Source organism: Thunnus thynnus, chromosome 10, assembly GCF_963924715.1.
Source record: "Thunnus thynnus chromosome 10, fThuThy2.1, whole genome shotgun sequence".
Lineage (NCBI taxonomy): Eukaryota > Metazoa > Chordata > Actinopteri > Scombriformes > Scombridae > Thunnus > Thunnus thynnus.
Genome location: NC_089526.1, coordinates 32176450 through 32202318, shown reverse-complemented (window position 1 = coordinate 32202318; position 25869 = coordinate 32176450). Strand labels below are relative to the sequence as shown.

The following is a 25869-nucleotide window of genomic DNA, read 5'->3' as shown; positions in this document are numbered from 1 at the left end:
ATCCCTCCAGTAAAGCTGAACTCACCTTGAGAAGCTATGACAAGGAACAGAGAAGCTCTTGGTGGATCTACACCTTATTAATGCACTTAATGAAGAATGAAGAAGAAATATGCTGAATGGTGTGCTCATGTGATGATGTTGTGAACCTCTTCACCTTGTATCTCTGTCCATCTTAGGTGATGGTGTTCGTCCATGCTCGTAACGCCACAGTGAAGACAGCCATGGGGCTGATTGAGATGGCGAAGAACCATGGGGAAACATGCTTCTTTCAACCAGACCAGGGCCCAGACTACGGCCAGTGTGAAAAACAGGTAGAAAAGCATTCAACAATCTCTATTTCTCTGTTTAGTGTTGTCAGGTTAGGTTAACCCATTGTAGGCTAACTTCAGAGCTAACCCCCTTCACTTTTCCAGCAGATGGGGAAATAACAGACGAGACTTTTCTTGAGAAGCTGCAGCATTTATGAACTGAAACCCTCTTGCCTGTACTGTACATTTACTGGCAGATTGACAACTTACTGCTAACCTTTTCCTCTGCTCCACCCACATTCACCATCACTTTTCTGCCGCTTACTCTCTTACTTAACCACTCATTCACTTATGCACTGCCCTGTTCCTTAGAAGGAGCTACGCTACCAGGAGTTTCCCAGGCAATGACACAGACGTTGACTCATGTTTTGAAACAGCTCTGCTCAGAGGCTCCCACACTATTGATTTCCAAATGAATGGGTATTTAACATTATTTTTGGCATTTAAAAAAACATTTTTTGGCCTGGTGGGGGTTCTCGTTGGCCTGGCGGCCTGCCAGGCCTGTACAATTATAGGGAGAATACTGGCTTTTCATCTGAGATTGCAGCACAGCTGGCTGAGACAACACTTTTCAGAGGTTATGGTGTTTACCACTAACTTGCCACACTGTGATCGGAGAATCAAGATATATCAGCCTCTAGTTTATCAATTTTCACCATTCTTTCTTTCAGTCAGTCCCATAACAATACCAAGAGCCAGAACAAGTGCAATACTGTATCACTGGACTTTTAAAGTTCTTCACAAACAGGACATAAATGATGGAAAAATAAGATTACACAACACAGAAAATGATTCAAAAACAACAACAGAAGTGAGCCATTAGGTTTGGACTCTGGTTGGAATCAAATGTGGGATTAAAAATGATGTCCGTATAAACTCATAATTGTAGAAAGTAATTAAAGATGTAGCCAAATGTTTCAAGGCATAAAATACAAATAATACAAACATTGTATGTTAGAAGAGATCCTTGTTCTTCTTGACTTAGCAATTATGAATGTTTTTTTTTCAATTTTTATTTATGCAGCCAGTGTTCCTGGGACTAATCTGCTCTACATTTTTACATTTTTTACACACATTCACACTTGGAGCCATGCAGTGTGTGGTCCTGGGAGTTGAACTGCCAACCTCACAAAAAGACCAATAGGTTCAGATTAAAGAAGAGAGCACTGGATTTCCTGATCCACATCCTATCATCACTTAACTTTATACAACATGGGTGTGGTTCTATATTGCGTGTGTGCAGGCATGAGAGCGGAACAGCAATTTTGAGTGTGTGTGTGTGTAATTAATGGTCTCTGTGCTGTGAGAGTACACAGAGGTGGAGCTATATTCTCCCTCAGAGGACGGTCAGTCAGACTCCAAGTCCCATATTTAAATCTCTTGCAACAGAAGGCAGAGTGATAAATTTAGTAACCTTTTCCTTCGTTCCCTGGGGCTGAGCCAAGATTGATGCGTCTCTAATCTTCCCTCTATTTAAATGGGATATGTATACAAATCAGATCACTTTTCATGCTTTCTAAAACTGGAAATAGAGACAAGAGATTACGTCAGGGGACTAAAAATGGTGCGTTGTGGCCTGGTTAGTCTTTGAAACAGTACTTTAAAAGCAATTGTGCAACTGTTCCTACAATATATGTTCATAAATTAATCCCGTTATATATGCACTAACTGTACATTAATTCACTTGCTCTTCTGCCTGTGTCCCAATATAATGAGTATTATCCACTCCATTAGTCCATCTTTGAGTGTTTGTTGGTCCGGTCTGCTCTGGTGAAGGAAGGGGCATCAGGCTGATTCCACTCTAAGCCCACACAGAGATAATGCACTGCATATTTGCAATCTGGAAATTGCCCCACATTAATATTTATAGGTGTTTTTTAATCTCCAATATGCATATGCAGTGAAATAAGCACCTCTAAGCACCTCTAAGGTCAGTCATATAATTTAGCGTTTATTTATCCAGCTTTAAAAGTCAGAAGTGATTCCACTATATTTTCCTCTCTCCTAATGTTATTTAATTGGCTTTATCTCGGGGGTTGGAGAGGCTGTCAATCAAGCTTAGATATCTTAATGCACCCGCTCAAATCAATTCTTGTTAAATACAGTGTTTGGTGAGCGGGTGATTATAAAGTACTGTTTAGTTAAAGAGTGAAAACATTCAGAAAACACTCTCCAAAGGGGCATTTTACAAAACAGTCCTACAGACCTGCCTTTGGTGGGTGGGAGAGGATTCTTTGGTTGTACTATCTCTGTCATTTACAGTTTAGAGTATTGGTGTTGATTGATTACATGTGCTTTACATGTGCTTAATGTCAGCAACATGTTGTGGTCCACACTCAGCACAAACCCAGAGCCTCATTCAGCCTTACTCAAGCTTTGTAACTCTGTAGAAGAGAGGTGAAACACTCAGTAAAAATTAACACACACACACATCTTGATATAAATGCAAGTTTTCTTATTATAGACATATAGATCAAGTTAGCATGTTTAATGCTGCCCTCTTTGCCAGGTCTCTCTTGATAAAGATTTTAATCTCAATGAACCATTGACCAGGTTAATCAAAGAAAAGTAAAATATAAGATTTTTTATTATAACAAGAGGATATATTCGTAATAAGACCATCAGGTTTCCTAAAATCTGGGGTAATATGCAGTTCATGTACAGCTAATCAGCAATAGCATTTGTGTTTGGTTAGAAACGTAATGCTGCCCAGAAATAATTTTATCGCTATAATGAAAAAATTCTGTTGAATTTCCAATCTAATGAACATAACATTCACTGTAATTATAGTGTAATTACTGTAAGTGAACTGCTAGCACTGTTTCCCTACTGAGAAACAGTAGTGTTTATGGTGTGTGTTAAATTGCGTGTTTAAATGTTAATTGTTGCCTAATGCTCGACAACTTGACTGCTTGAGGAGGCAAAAATTGAAATCATCAGAAACAAAGATCTTAAAGGGGACTTGAAACCAGCATGTTTTGTTAAAACCACCGATATGACAAATTTATTTTCATAATTTCTAGCTAGCTATCTAGCTGACACTCTGCCATTTTGGAGTGACACCATTGTCTATGTACGGGGTTGGTTGGTTCCTTTGGATAGTGAAGACAGTGAAGCATTTCTATGCTCTTATCTTTTTAATGTCTAGTTTCTATTCTGGTCTTTACTTTGATTTTTCTATTTTTACTAGGTGCTGTAATAGTTATTAATACTAGTTCTTAGAGACTGATCAACTGACAGAATCTAAAATGTATGTTCAGTAAAAGGCAAAAGCTAGAGTGCTACTGCTACTACTATTGGTTCATTAGTATTATGGACATGTTTGTCATGAATAAAACCATTGCAGTAGTGAGCAGGTAGAGCACACATTGGCCAATCAAAAATGCTTATTTAGTTGTAAGACAATTTCAGGATGGTAAAAAAAAAACAGAACAACAAGTCAGGCCTCAAACAGTTTCCTGGATGGATTGTCAGACGATCAAGACTTAAACGATAATTTACTACGGTGGCCCTGAGAGCTCAACACACTGCAGCTTAAGAAAACACATGCAAATGAACAAAACGCAAGCAAATTCAGAACACATCTTCATCAATTTGACAACACATATGCAGCATTTAGAAAACCTGCTGCAAATTTAGACAACACAACACAATACAGACAACACAACAGAAGTGTTTACAGAGGACACTTAAAAATGATGAACACATCTGGAAATGCCTCTTGTTGCCATGATTTGTAACTCATGATGTTATTGAAGTTGGCTATTCACCAGTGGTGTTGCAGATGTGTTCATAACTTTTAGGTGTCCTCTGGAAACACTTGTGTTGTGTTGTCTGTAATGTGTTGGTGTTGGTAATGTTATAAGCAGTGAAATTGAAAACAGATGGACAACTTAAGCCTTTAGTCTGTTGGTCCAGTGAACCACTGGTTTGCCCGACTCAAAGGTCTTCTCCTCTATGTGATCTTCCTCCAAAAAATGTTGACTGCAAACCCTGCGGTCAGTACCCATCAGAGGGCTCTCTCTCTTCAATTGCGATAGCCAGCACAGCAGTAGCCTACTGTTCTCTGTTTCAGTGGCAGTTTATGAAAATGGACTGTTTTGTCCTTGGCTTTGACCTGATAAAACTCATTTGGACATCTAGGAGCAATACAATAGTGGCCTCCTTTTTGTCTTTTCCTGTGTTGTGGCTCCCCTGTCGCCATCTTTCACTGTCACTATCGGTGTATGTGTGGAACTCAGCCCGTCCAGCCAGCCCAGTGACAGTTCATAGTGGTGTGAGATAGTGGCACCCTTGCCATGAAAAATGCAGTTTCTATTTTCTTTTATATGTGAATATATTTGTCATTTTTGTTATATAATTGTTGATTAGAGTGGAAATCCTTATTGTAAATTATGTTAACTTCATTGACTGCTTCATATCCACTTTAAAGCAAGAAGAAAATCAGCCTATCACTCCTTCATGTGTTCATCGCTTAATCCCACTGGAAGAATAGGCAAATAATTGCTTTAGGTGAAAATAGGAAGGGAATGGAAAAAATAGTATTTTTTAATTATTTTGTCTACACTAAATTTTTCTACACAATTCAATAAACAAAATTGGACTTTGTAGATGTTGATGATATGGCTAGTGATCTAACCAAACCTGATATGTTTAAAAAAAACTTAAAAAGATGTCAATAAGTCACACTGTTGCACTGGGCAACATGCTCCTTCATTACCATGAACACACACACTGTAGTTTATTTAGACTCAATCCCACACACACTGTCTTGCTACCAGAAATACTCACTATTTAATAGCAGTAAATGTTGATTCATCCACCGCTGAAAATAGTCCCCAACAAATGCGCTATTTCCTCCTGTTTGAGGAATGTTTGCTGAAAACTACAGTGACCAGCTGTTACAGGAATTTACTGAGCCTTTTTTAAACATGAAACTGTTTGTGAGGTGTTTTTTAAAGATGTACATCTTCAGTCAGAATCAATGAGCTTGGGCCTGAGTGCCACACTCTGGATAGGGAGGTCAGAAAGCGTGGACATGAAGGAACACATTAACCGGGGAAATGATGTTGCTCATTGATGTGTTTTCAATAGCACAGAGGAATAAGATATATCAGACTTTGATACACACACAATACTTGTTAGTGGATCAATTTGTTGTTGGTTTGGCTCTGCACATGCGATTTCTTGACAAAGAGAGAAATCACTGATATCACTAGTTTCATCATTTAAACTGTTCATATACTGTACAGTTTGACTCTGGGTTTGAAATTAATCTCTACTTAGTATTAAAAAGGTATTAAAACAACAATATCATAATATATAAATCATAAGTAAACATGGATTTGAGGCTACAAATATGTATGATGTCCTGGGGAATGTAAAGAAGAAGCAAGATAACAGTGAGCATGTAAAGCGTATCGTATCGTCGCCGTGTGCAGGAAACCTCTGCTATAAAGCTCTCCCCAGAGAGAACTGTATGTGAGAGCCCGTTTGACTTTCATTTGCTCCAACTCTGACAATCCAGCTTCTACCTTCCTATCCCCGCTCTTCCCTTCACCTCCCTGTCTCCCCCGCTTTTTAATATCCAGTTCTCAGAGATGAAACCATACAGCTGCTTGCAGAGGAGAAAGGCATTCTACTGTGGAGGTTAAGAGACACCTTGTGGTCCCATGGGTCCATTACACAAATGGTTTTTACAGACCTGTCATGGGTTAGTAAGGGCTGTGAAGAAATACCTTTAACACCAACTTATGGTTGAGATGGTGGACATTCATGGCACGCCGTAGTTAAGATTTTTCTGTTGACGTCAGGCTGCACAGCGTTTAAGAAACCACTGTTAAATTGCTTATGATTTAACAGCAGAGATAGACAGTGCAGATGTGCTGATGATACACCTTCTCTTTGCTTGTCAGGACGTCTTTTTCTTTAAACTCTCCATCTCTGTGGTCTTCAGATGTGCAGCTTTCATGTCATTTTGTTTGACAAGATACACCGATGCGGACACACTGATGCTTGTGAGTGCGAAGCCTCCAGGGACTCCACAGCAACACCAGAGAAGGCTCATTAATGTCTCTGTTTGCTTTCATTTGCTGCTATTTTTACAAGTCTAGTCCACCACCGGTCCTTTCATTGTGTCAGATCCGTGACAGCCTGTCACCGTGCCAAAGCAGCTCCCCAGTACACTGATCAACAACAATGAGCCACAGCTCAAAGGCTGGTGGAAATAGGAATGACACAGTGGAGTGATAAACACACGTACAACAAAAATACTGCTGTAAATAGAAACACAGCTTTGTAAAATAGTGGGACAGTGTGGAGAAAAGTCTGAGTACTTCTCCATCCAGTCTGATGATTCTGGTATTATGGCTCATCTGCAGTGTCTTTGCCTCAGGGAGCGGCCTTGCATGTTATCATGGTAGTGCATAGCAAGTCCATTTTCCTCTTTAATTGCTTCTTCATCAGCATTAAAACAGCTGACTGGAGTTTTAACTGTCCTGCTGTGCCACCCACCAAGTTTAAGAACAAAAGACTGGTACATACTCATGCACACAAATATGACCTCCACTGTTACTCTAGATATTCAGACTATGTTAAACTTTAAAATTAACCTCCAGAAATATTTAGACTCTGGTGGCTAGGTCGCATTCTGGTTGCAGCACGGCTCTGTCATGATTCTACTGGAAGGGTTTCAGAAGTGGAGCAATCTGCTCTTCACCAGACAAGATTGTTTTGACTTGTTTTGCCAACATTTTGTGTTTTTTGACATAATGAAAACACGTTTGCAGCTCATTTATGATTGCTATGGTAACAGATACTCCGTGACTACACTTTACTCAATTCAGTCACTGTAGGCAGCATGCTGTCTGTCTTTATTTTGTATCTGTATATCCTAATATACACTGTATATTAGTAGAGAGAAACTGTAGCATTCCTACTTCTGCTTCATAGACTTTGTTTGAGAAATGACATGAATAAGAAAAGTAGGTCTGCTATAAGCACGTAAAGTGAATAACATGACATGTTTCTTTAAATATTTATTTAATGTCAATTATCAAAAAACACAGGCGTTTCTATACATTCACTAATGAATTTCACGTTTTAGAGATGCAAGCTGCTCTGGCAAAAAATAGAGCTGGTGCATAAAGATAGTAAAGTGGAGACGTGTGCGGCATGTGAGGCACTCTGCAGCATACATCCGGTGGCCATCTGGGGTAAGGGAGATATTTACAAAAGGCTTGTCTACACAGGACATGTTTCAAATGTGTTTTTCAGTCATCTGTCTCAGGCACGTCTGATGGAACAGATACACTTCTATTTTAATCATTTGTCTACACTGGCCTCATAAAAGCTTGTGTTTTACTTGCATTCAAGTCTATTTTCCTCCGTTTTATGCACGTAACTAGAGTCATAATGTGTTGGCCTCTTAACACTGCCAAAACACAGATGATCTACACAACTAATGCACCTGAACGCATCCTGTGCAGACAGAGGACTGAAGCTGCTGCTGCTGCTGCTACTGCTGCAGCTGCTGTGTAGGTCACCCTTTCATGGGTTTCAACACAGCCTGACAGTGCATAAGAATTGTCAGCCCTTCTTTTGTTGCTAAACAGCCACATTTTGTTTGCCTGGTACCATATAACTGAAAACCAGCAGCACCACTGAAACACTGCATGTTTGGGCTCATGTAAAATATATTTTAAAGCATTCATGTTAAGAGGCACAAATTATAGAACAAGAGAGTGGAAATTTATACAAATAGCTACTGCAACTGATTTATCATTTCCAGCTTACCACTGTGGCTGAGGAAATTGCATCAGAAATTCTGGGAAAGCAGGTGTAAAATCTACAACGTTTTATAGAAAAGACCCGAAGGGAGAGGTGACTATAGCCTGGTTCATTTACTAATTAAATGGGCTTGTTGGATTTTTGATTTTTTTTTGTTTTTATTGAATCAGTTATCTTTTTTTGAGCAGACATTAAGCCATTTAACTAATATTTTCTCTCATATTACCTTAGTCATGCAAAAAGAATGCACTATTGCAGCTCTAAATGTGTCTTCAAACAATATTCCATGTTCAGAAGCATAGAACATTTCCTTTTGAACTCCATTGCTCTCTAGACGTGTGAAAAATGGGTCGTGAATAGCCGAGCATCAGATCTTATATAGCAACACTTCATGCAGATCAGATGGAATACACTGTGCTCTACATCTAGTCTTATTGATACCTTGATGAATTGATAAATTGCAGTGACACAAAGTTTTTGCAGGCCTGACAGTGATTTTAGGTAGACATAGTAAGTGTCCCTCTTACATGGAGCTAAAACTGAATGTGATATTAAGAGATAGAGGCAGATCATGATAGAAAAGTGGGCTAGAGTGGGTGGAAGTGGAAACTCATCCACCCACTCTCTCCTGCCTATCCAGCATTAACAGTCAGCCTCTCAGAGCACCAAACATTATGACTATAAAGGGCCACTAAGTGAAATCAACAATTAGCCATTCTGCCTCAATTTAACAAAGTAAATGAGTATTTCTGGTGCTGATGGGAGTCTGTGCTGGTTGTGATGCTGTGAAACAGAAGCCCTCGATGTTCCCATCTTCACCACAGAGCCCAGGTATCATTTGCCACATTTTGGTGTGATTTTACACTTTGAAATCTCAGCTTTGAAGTTGTGATGTGCTGCAAAAAATACTGATGCTTCCACATTTCTAAAAATGCAGTTGCCTCTGTCCTGCACACTGTTACATAAAGGATCAGAGATCTATGAGTCCCAAATTAAATCCTCAAAAATGTAAAACCAGTTAGTTACACCTTGATCTATCTTGTGGCCCTTGTAGAGAGTTTGACAGCCTCTTGAATAGTTTATTTCAGCTCTGGTGTTAGCTGATGTTCTTTGTAAGCTCCAACCATGATAGACGGTGAGTAGAGCTGGCAGGTGGCTGTCCGTGGACAGAGTGAGCTCTGCAGCAGGAGCAACAGCGAGCGGCAGGGCCTAATGGGACCTGATCAGGAGCTTAGGTCACTGCCATCTCAAATACAGCCATGGCACAGCAGACATCAGCGCTAACTCACCTTAGATTAGAGGCTGGAAGCATGGCTGTAACACACTCTGACACCTCAAAGCAAAGCCTCAGCCGTAGCATTTCAATTACCTCCCTTCCCCGACTCACATGGATCTCACCAGCACAGTGCACAAGCCGGCCCTGAGGACTGGTTTTCAGACATATATCGCTTTAGACGGCGTAGAAGGGTTGCTTTTTGTTTTATTACGTCATTTTTGTTGGATGGTCATCTGAATAAAATCACTATGCAAAGCATAGACCTAGAAGTGGAAGGGTACCAGCATAACAAATCCACTTCCACATCCATAGTTAGGTGAAGATGGCATAGGCTAGACTTGTGAAGGCTTCAAACAAACTGGGTCGTACAAAGTGCCATCTGTCCATGTCTTAAGGCAAAACTGTTTATACCTGAGGGTGAGACACCATGAATTGTGCACACTTGTGTAACAGCACACACTTCCAGATATTCATTTTTAAAACTGAATCAATTCGGCCTGCAATAAAGGTGCACTAACTAAAGTCAGTTAAGGCAGCACATTGACTGGGGCTCCTGGCTGTTGCTGTTGCAATCTAGTTGTTCATAAGTGTAATTCCTAAGAAACTGGTATGTCCTGTCAATAAGGGCGAAAAATCAGAAAATGCTCATATACTTTTTTCTTTAACTTAGTTTTTATTGTTTTCATGTAAATGAGAAGACAAGAGATAACAATAGTTTAGATTTAACATAACAATCCCTTCCCACTACCCTGACAGCAACAACTAGACTATCACAACAGATGAAATACACATACCTAAAGCTTAACAAAACTCACACAAAACAAAAAATATAATAATGAAAATAAATAAATAAAAGGAGGAAAGGTGATGTCTCTGGAAGTTGGTATGAGGTTGGGGGGAAAGTCAAGAGTGAGTTAGATTTGTTGAATTAGTAGAGGAGTGAGCTCATCGGCACTGAGAGAGGAGAAGATAGAAATAAATGGGTCCCAAATAAAATGAAACATCTCTGCCTTGCTTTATCATGTATCATTAAATCTCTCATCCAGTGCATATGAGAAGGTGGTTGAGTTGACTTCCAGCCCATGAGAATCAACCGTTTGGTTATTAGGGTGGAGAAGACCAGAGCATCTTTCTGGGAGTTACTTACTTTTGGGTGAGAGGCCAAGGAGAGCAATGAGTGGGGAAGGGTCAATGATTGCTTAATGCTTTAGAAATAGAGTCAAAATTGACTTCCAGAAGGTAAATGGTGTGGGGCAAAGCCAAAACATGTGCATCAATGTAGCTGGAGCCTGCTTGCGTCTATTACATAAGGGGTCGATGTCAGGTTTCATTTTAGACAGCCTGACCTTGGTCTAGTATATTTGATTAATGAGCTTAAGTTGGATAAGACTGTGACGTGCGCAGATAGAGGAGGAAAGGATTCTGTCTAAAATTTCATTCCACTCTTCATCGTGAAACTCACAGTATAAATCAGTCTCCCACTGCTGTCTTACTGATAGGTCTTGAGATGGTGTGAAGTTTGTGATAAGGTCATATAGATGGGAAACAACCCTTTTGTTGTGGACACTGGTCTCCAGTACTTACCAGTAATTACCTAGCAGATTTTGGGAGGAAGCAACGAAAAATCTTTAAAGTCTTTCCCTGCAATGCCACAAATATGAAAGTTTTGATAAGTTGAGTTTTGGGGAGTTTGAATTTCAGGGACAATTGAGAGAAGAAAGCAAACATTTTATCTATATACAGATATTCAAATGCTGTAATACCTCTCTCATGCTACATCCCAAAGGTATTGTCATTCAGAAACGGAGGAAAATGGGGTTTTTGTCACAGGGAGAGACTTTTGGAATTGCTTGAATTCTGTAATGGCATTTAAACTGTTTCCATACATACAAAATTTAGAAGGGCGAGCCTCCCTGATGCTTTTGGCATCTGTAAGAGTGTCTCTTGTATTCTAACAGGGCCTTGTTCCATATAAAGGAAGAAATGGTTTGGTCTAATGTTTTAAAAATAGACTTGGGAATGAAGATTGGGACCGTCTGGAAAAGATAGAGAAATTTGTGCAGCACATCATTTTTACTGAGTTAACATGACCTGTAAGAGATGGGGAGAGAGGACCAACGAGCAAAGTTGAGTCTAGCGCACTCTAGAGTAGAAATAAAATTCTTTTTATATAAATCTGCAAATTGTTGTGTAATTCTAACTCCAAAGTATTTAAACTCATTTTGACCCAGTTTGAATGGGGCAGCTGACAGGGGAAGTCCTTGACAGCAACATTTAGAGATGACAGTTCACTCTTGCTCATATTTAGTTTGTAACAAGAAACGGTAACAAACTATTCAATACAGTAGAGAACTCAAGGCAGCAATGTGGCTGATTCTGGTAAAGTAAAGTATGACATCGTCAACATATGAGGAGATTTTTTGCTCCAGTCCCTCCCAGTGATACCCAAGATCATGTTGTCCGTGCAGATAGCTGGAGATAAAGGTCACCCTTGCCTGGTCCCTTGTTGCAGTTCAAAATAAGGAGAGGAGACATCATTAGTGCGAAGGAAGGCTAGGGGAGATGTATACAGAAGCTTGACCCAGGAGATAAAGCCCCTCGCCAAGACCAAATCTATGCAAAGTGGTAAAGAGATAATCCCATTTGATGCAGTCAAATGCTTTTTTCACATCAAGAAGGGCCAGGATCTCCCTCGACCCTGGAATGGAAGGTGAATGAATATATGTTTAATACTTGTCTAATATTGAAGAAAGACATTCTGTTTTTAATAAAAACCTATCTCATCATTGTGGATTAGCTTTGGTAGGATGGACTCCAGTCTTCGAGCTAGAACCTTAACCAGGACATTGGCATCAGCTGAGATAGAGGCTTGATGGAGGGACTGTGGCAATGTACAGGTTTTAAGGGCTTTATTGTACATGTCAAGCATGGATTTCACCAGGATATTTGAGAAGGTTTTAAAAAACACAATGGGGAACCCATTGGGTCCTGGGGACTTGCCACTCTGCATAGACCTGATGCCCTGGGTTACTTCATATAAGGAGAGAGGTTGATCAAGTTGGGACTTAGTGTCTTGGCTGATGGAGGGGATAGGTAGGTTGCTAAGAAATGCAACCTACGCAGAGACTGATCTGCAGAAGATTCTGAAAGTTTTGAAACAGTTATTGATATCAGAGGTATTGGTAAGGACATCTTGTTGGGGGAATCTGATCTGGAGGATAGAATTGTGTGCATATTGTGGTCTTAGTTGTAGAACTAGAAGTTTGTCGGGTTTATCTCCAAATTCAGAGTATGTTTTCTGAGATTTGTGCAGTAGTTGAACTGCCAGATAAGTGAGTGAAGGCCTTTTCTTATACAATTCTGGGTTAGGATAAGTTTCATATTGTTTGTCGAGTTTTAGGACATCAGTAATTCCAGCAGCCTGGATTTACGTGGTTTACTGTCATATGAAGTATGAGAGATGATCTTGCCTAGGGCAAACTCCTTCACTGAGTCCCAGATAGAATATGGTGACATAACAGGAGTAGAGTTGATCTCCAAAAACATGTTGATATGCTCAGAAAGAGAGTGAATGTATTCACTGTTGAACAGCAGGAGGGGATTCAGTCACCAGATACTTTGAGTCATTGGCTTCTCTGAAAAATAGAGGCTTAACAATAGTGGACAATGGTCAGATATAGTGATATTTTCATATAAGCAGGCTTTAATTTTAGACTAAGTGGTCAATGAAAAAATAATCGATTCTTGAATGAGAGTGATGAATGGCGTAAAAGAATAAATATTAATATGCAGTGAGGTGAGAAAAGCGCCATGCATCTGAGATACTGAAATCATTAAAGAAGGCTTATCCCTTGTTTTTAAAGCCAGTGAGAAATATATTTTGTTTGGAAGACTTTTTGGTCAAATAGAGATAGAAGCATTCCTCAAAACAGTCAGTTTACAAAGGATTGTTATTGTTGCCCTCATTGCAACATTTTAAACCCAGATTTGGACTGTAAGACAGCCTGTGGAGGGACATTTTAGAAATGTGCTATTTCACATGTATAAAGGGAATCTGTCATTTAGCTGTTAGTAATGGCTAATATCAATATTAGCCAACACTGAAGTAAGAAAAGCACCTTCTCCAGTACAAATAATTATTTTAAAAGGCTTATCCCAAATTGGACGATTGTTTTCCACTTTACTTAAACCATTGTATTATTTTCACCTCATGGAAGAAAAACTTGCATTGCACTCGTGTGACATTTTACCTGTGTTCAGTCAGACAACAGTGGAGCTGCAATTGGTTACTTAAAGTCTCAATCCTCCACCTTTATCCACAAGGTTTGCATACAAATTCAGAGGTCCATTGTAACACAAACACTCAGTCAGTGTGTGCGAGGCAGACAGCTGCCGGCAGTAATGGGCTTTCTCTTTGCGGTGAAGAGGCCTGGTGGGTGCTGACCTCCATTTAGATACCCAGAGAGAGAGGTAAAGCTTTATGATGAGGACTCCCCTCAATCCCGGCCAGGTCACAGCCCTGCTGTCAGTCACCAGCACACATTTCAATCTGACTGTCTGTGTGTGTGGTCGCTAGCTGCAGATCCGTTGGAATCTACAGCGAGTCAATACTAGTGCATTTTATTATAAAACACCTCAATAGCTCTGATGATTAATGCTGCCTTTGTGAAGCTTATTGTGTTCAATTTTTGTTAAGATTTCTGACAGTTGCTGATTCAACTATAATTTATGGGCCCCTTGCACATTGTCATGTTCTTGTTCCAGAGTGCATTATATTCTGAGATGTTTATGTTATTGTTGCTGTTACTCTTTCAAAATATAACAGCAACAGTAATAACTCAGGTCAATTTCTGTGAGGGTTCTCTTGTTTCTCTGCAGTCAAACATTATATTGGATCTGGGCTTACTTCCCTGTTTTGACACTCAAAAACCCTGTGCTCGTTGCTTTCCCTCACACTCCCTCAAGCACTTTTCTTTTCTTATGTTTTACAAACTGACCTGTCTTACAACCTCTTTCAGATCCAGCGCTCCAGAAACAAGCAGATGAAGGAGATGTTTCCCGAAGGTTTTGGGATCCACCATGCTGGCATGCTGCGGTCTGACCGTAGCCTGATGGAGAGCATGTTCTCCAAAGGGCACCTGAAGGTGCTGGTCTGCACCGCCACCCTGGCCTGGGGAGTGAACCTGCCAGCCCATGCTGTTATCATCAAGGTTCTCACTATTTGACTTTCTTTGTTTTGCTTTCTTGTTTTCTTTCTTGCATTTTAGTTGTCTTGCTTTGTCTTTTGCTCCTTTAAACATGAAGCAAACACTGAAATAATAAGAGCCTTAAGGTGGCTTCTGCAATTTTACCTGATCTTGAGGCAAAATCTAGTTTTAATACCTATGATGCCTATGAAGTTTAAATACATATCATATCTTCATTTTACTTAATATCATGCTTACATAGTGTATATTCTTCAATACATTTTTATGTAATAAAATTATCAAAAATTAACCAAAACTAACTAACCAAAAGGGGGAGTGCAATATGGTTCTGCTGTGGATGTATTTTGAGAACTTAATAACAGACTCCAAGCGGCACCCATTCATTCCATTGAAAGTTGCTCTTTCACCATATAAGCAGAAAAAGGTTTCCCTCTTCTATATGCTTCAGTCGGTTACGTATTGTGTAGCCCACTGCAAATGTGCATTAGTGTCTCTGTTCTTGGCCCTGCCTGTTCAGCCCATAGACTTTATATTGAGATGACACCACCCACACAAAAATAGCTTTTCTAGGCTCTGGGAAAGTTTAGTAAATATAATATGTTCATGGTTTAGAAATTCATAATACAAAGAGTTATAACTGATCCTGTGTGTGGTTTTAGAGATGTCTCTTTTATTATGGTGTTCTATGGGAAAATGCTTTTTGGGCTGCAGGGGATTTTGATGTTGCAGTACTAGGGTTGGCCAGCAGGACATATTGACAGCCAGGTTACCTCCCTGTGCGTTATCCAACTCTCTGTAATACATCTCTAGGGTCCATGCCTAATTTTTGCCCTATGAGACCCTAGTGGGTGAATTTGTCGATATGCTCTTTTAGTCAAACGCCTCCTTTTTCCTGAAGCAGAGCTTAGCATTAAAATGAAGACTTTAAATTTTAATATAAAATTGTAAAAGTGGTGGTATGTAAGAAACTGATAATAAATAGTCGAGTTTTAAATGTTAGCTGAAACTGTATCAGCACTAAATCTGTTCAAGTCTGTGTCAAAATCTTACATGCAGATGCCTCATCCATGATGGTAGCCTTTTTAACATCTATACAATTACAGTAGCATTAGTTTATGTTAACATTTTTAGCTAGTAAAGTAGTTTGTCTGTCGCATATGAAGAAACCTATTTACGGTTGTGGCGTAAGAAGTACAGCATGTTTTCCACCAATCAGAAGATCGGTGGTTCGATCCCTGGCTCCTCTAGTCCACATGTCAAAGTGTCCTTGGGCATGATACTGAATCCCAAACTGCTCCCGAAGGCTGTGCCATCAGTGTGTGAGTGTGTGTGTGAATGGGTGAATGTGGTATGTAGTGTAAAGCGCTTTGAGTGGTCAGTAGACTAGAAAGGCGCTGTATAAATGCAGTCCATTTACCATTATGACCATGCATGTCATTATAAAGTGAATATCGAAAAACTATTTTTTTTTTGGATGACAGATAAAATGTTGAATGGATTTAACTTAAAATGTCATAACATTGTCTATAAATGGTTTACATATCAATTACTGAGCTCTTTCATCGATATTGGACTGCAGGGGAAATGCCATGTGTAACAGTGACTTTGTAACTTTTACTCTACATACATCTAAAACAAGCTGCTTGTTATTTGAACACAATCAGGTATTCACAAAAATGTTTTCACTTGCATGTTTCCAGTCCTTGAATGCATTTTTTATTTTGTGTGTGACAGGGCACACAGATCTATGATGCCAAGCGCGGTGCCCTGGTGGATCTGGGCATCCTGGACGTCATGCAGATCTTTGGACGTGCAGGTCGTCCCCAGTTCGACAAGTACGGTGAGGGCACCATCATCACCACCCATGACAAGCTGAGTCATTACCTGACCCTGCTCACCCAGCAGAACCCTATCGAGAGTCAGTTCCTGGACAGCCTGGCAGACAACCTGAACGCTGAGGTCAGTCTCACTCAGTCTCACTCAGTCCTTTGGAAAAACTTATTCATAAACAACATAAAGGCATTCGTGGAAAAGAAAGATGTGAATGTATTTTTTTAACTGTTAGCTTTTTCTGCATCAGGAAGTGAAACAAAATTCAGTCAAATCTTGACTGACTTAACTGGAGCAAGTTTCAACAGGTTTCATCATCCTGTATGATATAGGTGGTTACTTAATTACAGAAGTTCACTGTGAAATGAAGACCTATGTGTGAGAAAATGTCCCAGAGCATTCTGCATTGCTGTCTATCCCTGATTTAAGGATCGATTCACAATTTTCCAAATCTCAGTTGGCCATATGAAAGATGATACAGGTTTTTCTTACTGTAATCATTCCTCCTGTTCATACCGGACATTAAGAGATTCCTTCATTATTCACTTTCAATGTAAAGTGATGGAGGAATCCACAGTTTTAGTGTTGTGTAAATATGTATTCCAAAGTTTATTTTAAGCTAATATGAGTCTTCAGCAGTCTGAGACAAATCAAGTGGATATCTTCTGTCTGTTAAGTACAAAATTCCTTTTTGTTTCCCTGGACAGTGTTTCCAGTAACAAAAAGAGGGAAATTTGTACTAAAAAGACTGTAACTTTGGAAGATTTCCGCTTAATTCGTCTAACTCAGTGGTTTTCAAAGTCTGAGACTGTGGGCCTCCCTTCAGACAAATCTTGGGAAAAGGCACCCTCTCAACCCCCCTCCCCCCAGTTTACTTGCTTAGTTTCACTCAATTCCTAGATGCCTATGGGATCATGATTATGTTATTTGATCCCATAGACACTCAACAATTGAGCCAAAATAGCCTGATATTGCTCTTCCACATACTTCAGACTACACCAAATACATAAAAAATGTCTGTCTCAAGGCATTTATACAAATAAATGCCTTCTGATTCTGAGAAGATGGGAAAAACAGTAAAATTCCCCCAAACTACTGTATCTCTGAACTATCTTTTTAACCAAATCACACACATTTAGGCTATTCTATGCAATCTCCTTTTAATAACTAATGTAATAACTAATGTAATAGTTTTTCACTTCCATTTATTGAGCTTCCCCTGCAACTGTTTGGAGCTTCAGATAAACTTTGGGATATATTTTGACACAATACGAGGTCTGTGGACTTTGAAAAAGAGTGGCACTCGAATGGTAATTGAAAAAGTAAGTCTCACCTCATGATCATTTTTGTTTTATTCATAAGTGAAATCTGCTGATGTGTGTGATCTGAAGGACTCATTCTGTAAATCAACAAAGAGCAGAAAAGCATTTGCTACCTGTATACCAGAAAAAAGAAAGAAAATAAATAAACATACAAGTAATAAATAACATGAAATAAATGTAATGTTTATGCCTGTTAACATTGCGGTCCAAAGTGTGTTGTACTGTTAAGACGTCTGGCAGTGTAGTAGATGTTTTGTTTTTAGGCTGCAGGTTTATCAAGTGTCCACTAGATGGAGACAGAGACCAGTGATGCTAGTGACAGTGTCTGAGGAGTGTTTCTCTCTCCTGCTGCTGCAGATTGCTCTGGGCACAGTCACCAACGTGGAGGAGGCAGTGAAGTGGCTCAGTTATACTTACCTCTACGTTCGTATGAGGGCCAACCCACTGGTATATGGCATCAACCACAAGGCTTTTCAGGTTGGTGGTCTAGTGTTATCTCTTTTATTCTGTATGTCTAATTTTCTTACCTTAAGCAAAAATCTGGTCAGGATTTTTTGAGTGTGTACATTTGTAACAGTAGAAACAAATACATAATAAACATTTGAATCCTGTGTGGTTGAATGTAATTTGTGGATTCAAACAAAAGATATCAAATTTTTCAGATGGATCCCTCTTTAGAGCTGTACAGGAAGGAGCTGGTGGTGGAGTCAGGCAGGAAGTTGGACAAGGCCAGGATGATCCGCTTTGAGGAGCGCACTGGCTACTTTGCCTCCACTGACCTGGGCAGGACCTCTAGCCACTTCTACATCAGATACAACACCATAGAGGTAGGCAGGGTTGCACCACATCACTGGAACACTTATTCAGCCGGAGTTTCTCAGTGTTAGACCCATAAACATTATTCTAAGCTGATACTTAAGTTATACTTAAAATGTCAAGACTTTTAAAAACTAACTCCCAGTTCCACTATGAGTGATGTTTTATTACAATAGGTAACATAACAGTATACTGTATGTCACACTGGCTAATCTGTGTAGTGTTGAAAGTCTCTCAACATAATAGAGAAAAGCCAGTTCAGAATCCAATTATTGCAGGAAAGGGGATTACAGGAGCTTGTCAAACTCTGTGAGAAAGAAGCACGAAGAATATGTATTCATTACAGCAATCTCTACTTACAAATACAACATTTTATTCCAAAAATCATACAAGCAGGAAATTCTTACACAGGCAATGCCAGATAGATTCCTTTCTCTCCTCTGTTTACAATTTGCTGATGATACAGGTTACATTATAGAAGACAATGGCAGACTCTTGCAGTACATCATATAGAAGATAATAGATAGGATCACTCACTATTCATTTAAATGACTACACAGGTTGCAATATAGACTGTTATTTAGAGGAAGTATTAGATGTAGCACAGAAATTGGTACGTATGCACACATGTTTTGGAAATGTGCAAGGATACAGGCATTTTGGAGAAAAGTCAAATATATAGTGATCACCTTGATTGCATAAGATTTAAAGTTTTCAGCCCTTCCATATATATCAGCGACAAATATGGATGATGCAAAAAATATACATAATGCAAAACTGTCAAGAAAGACCATTCTCAATTTTTTGATTGTTTAAGATGGATCATTGTATGGAGTGTTAATAATATTACCTTTGGAGAAACTGACCTACACTCTACATGATGATATCAAAGCATTCATTAAGGTTTGGTCAGTAGACCCTTCTGGGCTGGTACTCCCACTAACAGTCTGGGACTAACAGACCCAGAATTATGATTATTAATTATTTTGAATGTCATCCATTCTAACCCTTATGAGGAAAAACGAATGATTGGTATCTATGACACTGCTCCTCATGCAGTGTTACTCAGATGTACTGTGTCTGATGCAGATAAAATTGGATCAGAAGTAGCTGTATTATAGATTAAGTTTGCTTGGATCAAAATCTCTCATACTGACCTTCTCCTGTTGGTTAGACTAGTATGTGGTTAAATACTGTGGATATGGATGTAAGTGTATTTTTCCATGTAGTTCTTTTATCACACTGTAACCTTATAAATGTGATCACCTTATGTGTGTTGCCACATGTATCTGAGTTATAGTGCTAAATTCTTGTGCATTTACACCCTATTTAACATGTATCACTGTATGAGACAGAACGACTTGTCATTATCAAAACTTTTTTACATTAACCACTTATATTTCTTCTCCCTCCACCTGTGAAGACGTTCAATGAACTTTTCAACTCCCAGCGAACAGAAGCGGACATCCTCAGTATTGTGTCTAAGGCAGAGGAGTTTGAACAGCTCAAGGTGAGAGGGCATCAAACATAATCTACTGCTAAGGCTGTCAACATCATATCAACATCTAGTCTGAAAATCTAACAATAGCTTAAATCTATCCTTTGTATGTCTTGTCCAAATGTGTTGTAAGCATCACAGCAGAGCCACGTTTAAACAACATAACAATCTCTATCTATTCTGATCATACTGGGCTGAGTAGCTCACCTGTAATACAAGAACAATGCTGCTGCTTTATTTCCATGTATTCTATATGGATCATGGTGAGAATGCTGACGTTTTGCCTGAGGTCTGGAGGCTGTAGGTTTTTTAGCATAATATCATGTATGTCGTCATTAAGTGCATTTTTAAAAATATTTTACTTTGTTCTTAAAAATAAGTTAGCCAGCCACAAACTCTTAGAGTTGAAATTGCTAACTAATTTAGTAAGTAAAAGTTTGCCTTTCATCAGTTTCCCTTTTGAAAATCAGTGTTAGCTGATTAACAAATAGGACGCCTGCTTTTGTCTGCTTCTGTCAGATACCAAGGACTTGCTTTTTCAAAAATAACTGAGAATAAATACATTTATAAATAAAAGTAAATCTGCCACCCTATGCCTGCATATGCACAGTGCTGGAGTGCAAAGCTGGACAGGCATAGCAACAGTAACAAAGACGGGTAGGGCTTAGCCAATTATAAACTGATTTCTTAATCTTTGCTTCAAACAAAGATTTTAGAAAATCTTGTATATAAATAACTGCTTACATGAAAAGTTCCATTCAGCTTTCAAACAAAGCATAGCACTGACACTGCTCAACGAATAACCAATGGTCTGGTGAACTGGTCTGCTCTGATTTTACTTGACTTAAGTTCTGCTTTTGATACAGTATATCTTAATCTGTTACCCAAGAAACACTGTTTAAGTTGCAGACACGGTTTATTTGTTACCTTCATAGCATACAGTCTACTCTTGCTATGGGTAATTTTATATCTTCTGCCTTTCTGAATAGTGGAATATCTCAAGGCTGTGTTTTAGGTCCCCTTTATTTTGCATGTACTGCTTTCATTTGGCCAAATCATGTGCATCATCATAACATTGCTTTTCACTGCTATGCAGATGTCACACAACTTCATGTTTCTGTTAAGTCAGGAAATGCCAGCATTCCTACATCTGCTCTGTCTAGGTCTAAAATATCTATCAGCCCTTAAAAGTGCCCTAAATTGGGCCTGCCTTTTAACTGGTATCAATGGTAATTATTAACTAAAAACTGAAAATATGACATGAAAACAATAAGTTATCATGTGTCTGATATATGTTTCAGGTACGTGATGAGGAGATGGAGGAGCTGGATCAGTTGCTGTGTAACTACTGTGAGCTGCCTGCTGCAGGCGGGGTGGAGAACGGCTACGGCAAGGTCAACATTCTGCTGCAGACATACATCGGCCGAGGAGAGGTTGACAGCTTCTCTCTCATCTCAGACCTGTCTTATGTGGCGCAGGTGAGGACAGAAACAACATGCACACATGGACAGCGATGGATAGATAAATGTTAAGTTATACATCTAATAGAGGCTCTGAACCCCACAACAAATACCACATTGGCTTCAGCTTCGAGCCGTGGTAGATGCCGATTGGTTTGAGTGTGACAAAATGGTGCCTTTGTATCTAAATGAAAATTTAGCCACACTACTGGAACATGGAGAACAAGGAAGATGAAGATATTCAGACTGTCTAATAGATTATGAATGAATGCTTGAATTATTTTTGAAAAAATACGGTACGTCTTGGTACCAGTGAGCGCTGAAATAAAATTTTATAAATAAACATACAAGTTAACTGACCAACCCTTTCTGAAGAGTCTGGGTGTTCAGCCAACCACAGCAACTCCCATGCTCTTGAGGAAGGAAGGAATAAGATAGCTCAGTATTTAGCTCAGTCTGGGCAAATCAGATACATCTACACTTGATGCAGGATCCTGTTTGACCACGAGTGCAACTGTTTTCGGTTGCTGTAACTTTAAATGTTGCCGTTTAACTGAGTTACAGTACCATTACCTCGTCCTTATGATGCAATTAGTCTGGATTTCACTTCACATTCATTTGTCTGTGGATAGTTGCAAGACACATTTGTTTCCAGTCATGAATCGATTGGCCTCTGGAGTTCAATCTGATTGTACTTTGACTCGCAAAATTTCAAAGCTCTCCAATGTCCATTTGGGAAAGAGGATGGGATTGACTTCTAATTCGGAAAATATTGTTTGTTAATATTGTTGTTTTATAACCGCACAGCAAAATAATACAAGCAGCAGAGAACAAGAGATGCTGCTTGGTAAGTGCATTACAGTAATAGATGTTAATGACAGTAAAATGGTTGATAAAATGCTGTATAAATCAACTATGAATCAACTGGACTGCTGTAGTTAGCCAGTTAGCCATGCTAGCGCCTGCGGTTGATGTATACAACCCTACCCGTCCAGTTCATCAAAACACCCTCACCTACTGTTTTCTGTGTAAAATCCGACACAAAGCCGTTTTCAGATTTGTCACCTTTTTTATCCAACTTGAGTTTGCAAGCTAAAATGACACATACAGATACACTTATTTTACAATTGCTCCACATTCTAAAGCTTCTCCCTCTCTTCCTATTATGAGTTTTTATCCAAAATTCATAATTTTCCTCAGTAATTGACTCCATAGTAGTCAAAAACTTAACAGTGGAATGGTTCAGGCAGATTCCCTCTGTGCACTAAATAGGTCTCATATCAGGTGAGTGTCTGCTGGGAAGTCTGCGATGGCGACTGTAGAGGAGAAATGAGAATTTAAAGTGAAATCCACAGTTCTATTTTTGTTGGTCATCATTCATGTTGAACAACAGAGTCAGATGATCAGACAAGATGTAAACAAACCTCCAGGTTAATCAAATTTAGTTGGAACAGAAAACATAGGTGAACAAGGAAGTAATTACCCAAACTAGCTAATCTGGATAAACCTTGGCTTGTTTACAGCCTGTCTGATCATCTGATTGGTCATGGCAAGGCCTGGAAGCTCCCCATCATCCTTGTAGGGGTCCCATTGTCAGTGTGCCCAACCACCGCAGGAGAAGTTTGGCAACACAAATGTGAAAAAAAGATGTCTGAGCTACTCTGCCTAGTTTGCAGTTAGATTAGCAGTGTAAAATAGAGGGATAGTTTAAGTGCTTACAAGTTGGAGTTAAAAGAAAGTAGAGGTAGCAATGCCAGTAGCAGTTGGTTGTAATGTTTAACAGATGGGCACCAGCACTACTTGATAGTAGCAGGCAGGTAGAGGCAGTATTTTAATATGATGCAGAGAAGTGTGAACAAGAATTAACAGGAATCTTTTTCAGTCTGCTCTGCCTGGACGTCAGCCCTTCCTGTGTCCAGCCAGACTGCTCAGTCTCACCCAGTGATCACAGCCAGATTTCAATAATCCACCACCAGAGTGCGTTCAGACCACACCAGACAATCAGATCATATTAACACCTGACCAAAACAATCACAGCCTGACCAGGCTTGAGCAGTCTATCAGCGAACAACACTGCCACCTGACCTCTCCTCCAGGACTGACATGAGCAATCCATCAGTGCACAGCTGTGGCCAACCTGAATGTCTAAACCCAGCCAGACCTCCTCTTGATCACACATGATTAATCACCAGTATACAGCATGATGTTCCATCCAGCTGTTTCAAATGACTTCTGCTGCAGTACAAATGTGTTTCACTTATTTTATTCTAACTTTAAAGTTTGACGTTAAAAACACTGGCTGTGGGGTGCCTTGGCACATACCACATAACTGCAACATCCACGGTTCAATTCTGGCTGGGGGACCCATGTTGCATGTCATATCCCTCTCTCCCCTCATTTTTATGTTTCCTGTCTCTTAACACTTACTCTCTGATAAAAAGGCAAAAATATATTGGGAAAAGTGAAATAGTCTAGAAATGCACCAGTAATATGTGTAGCGCTGGGGTTCTGTAATGGTGAATCAGCTTCTTTGTCCTGCCTCTTTTCGCAGAATGCTGCTCGGATCGTCCGGGCTTTGTTTGAGATTGCTCTGAGGAAGCGGTGGCCAACCATGACCTACCGACTGCTCACGCTCTGTAAGGTGATTGACAAGCGGCTGTGGGGCTTTGCCCACCCTCTCCGCCAGTTCCCCAACCTGAGCCATATTGTTCTGAACCGTTTGGAGGAGAAGAAGCTCACTGTGGACAAACTCAAGGAAATGAGAAAGGACGAGATCGGTAAAGACAACTAGATCCTTGCTACACTGATAGTGTATTTCAGTGTAGTAGAAATAAACCATGTTAAAATATGCACATAAAACACCCAAATGTCAGGTGTAAGTTTACCATAAATTCTCAGCAGCAGTAGTAGTTGTGGCCAGTGCCGTTATGTACCTTAGCTGCAGAGAGTCTTATATCAGACTTTTATTTCAAATTGTTCCTGTTTTAAAATATATTAAAACAGTATGTTTAAGTATATTTAATCATATTTTAGTAAGAGACCTCTCTGATCTCTGATCTGCTTCTGTTGTTTTCTATTCTTGCAAACTCAACACTTCCTGCATTGATAATGTTGTCTTGATAAATTAAGTGCATTTCCACAGAACTAATTCCATCAGTGCAACACTCATTTCTCTAAATGCAGTTTTCAGTCACCAATATTCTTCCACTAAGTTACTGTCAAAGAAACTTGATACTTCATGCACAGATGTTTCACATTAAAAACTCTCCAGCAAGTCTCTCTGCTGCTCCGAGTTTCTCTTCTTAACTGAAATATTCTTGTCATTCACTAAATTTGACATTTTTTTCTTTGGTGTTAAAGCAAATTCTGGTGTATTTCATCCTGGTGTGTTTCCCATAAATATGGCCATTTTGAATATGGCTCATGCTAACTTTGCACTTGCCACTTCCCTCGTAGAGATTCTGGGAAACAAGGACTCATGCAGAACAGTGTACATCAGGGCAAGCTGTGTGAGTCTCCTACAGCTTTCCAGATAAATATTATTTGACCTTAATCATTTCAAAGTTAGCACGACTTATAGAGTCATAATGGCCATATTTATGAGAAATACACCAGTTTGAAATATAGCATAATTTTCCTTTTAAGTTACTGTCAAATAAGCACAGATTAAAAGCCCTCCAACACCTCATTAATAATGCTTTTCTCTCCTAGTATTTTTGTAAATGTGAAACAGCTGGAGAGAGTGTTGAGTTCCATTTACAGAAACTTATCAGTGATCAAAAAGACTGCAAAGTAGAAGCATTTGGACATGAGTAGTTAATAAAAACTGTATTTGGTTAAAAATAGAAACTGAGAGCAGCAGATTTGTGAGTATAACATGACTCTGTGGAAATGTGCATTACACTGAATTTAACATGTGAGTCAATAAAGGTATTTCAATGCCCCCCCTGGCCTATATTAGGGAATTACATTTATTTGTTTGTGGCAGCCATTATTTGAATATTGGCTTTTATTTGGGAATTGATATTAATCTCTATACATTCAAATGAGTTGTATTTGTGACACAAGAATTGTTAACGCCAAGTGTGTTGTTCCCAGGTCACATGCTGCACCATGTAAACATTGGGTTGACAGTCAAACAGTGTGTCCACCAGATCCCTGCGATCACAATGGAGGCCAGCATCCAGCCAATCACACGCACCGTCCTACGCGTCCGTCTTATCGTCACGTCTGACTTTCGCTGGAATGACCAGGTAAACATGGATGACCTACTGTACTGTGAGGAGGAGCCACACCGCTGCTGTGCTTCTCTGTGTATTTGAAATAGCTTGAAATGATAAACTTGAATGGAATGTATATGTCAG

The 25869-nt window shown here is 39.5% G+C and overlaps 1 protein-coding gene across 1 annotated transcript in view; it reads left to right on the top strand.

The window, feature by feature from the left end:
* The window catches only part of ascc3 (activating signal cointegrator 1 complex subunit 3), a 173381-nt gene that overhangs the window by 99041 nt on the left and 48471 nt on the right, over window positions 1-25869 (top strand). Inside the window, exons 14-22 of the mRNA XM_067602507.1 lie at window positions 177-311; window positions 14391-14582; window positions 16314-16538; window positions 18089-18208; window positions 18394-18558; window positions 19971-20057; window positions 21347-21523; window positions 24057-24282; window positions 25604-25758. Coding sequence (XP_067458608.1) covers window positions 177-311; window positions 14391-14582; window positions 16314-16538; window positions 18089-18208; window positions 18394-18558; window positions 19971-20057; window positions 21347-21523; window positions 24057-24282; window positions 25604-25758 — 1482 coding nt within the window. The remainder of the gene's footprint in view (window positions 1-176; window positions 312-14390; window positions 14583-16313; window positions 16539-18088; window positions 18209-18393; window positions 18559-19970; window positions 20058-21346; window positions 21524-24056; window positions 24283-25603; window positions 25759-25869) is intronic.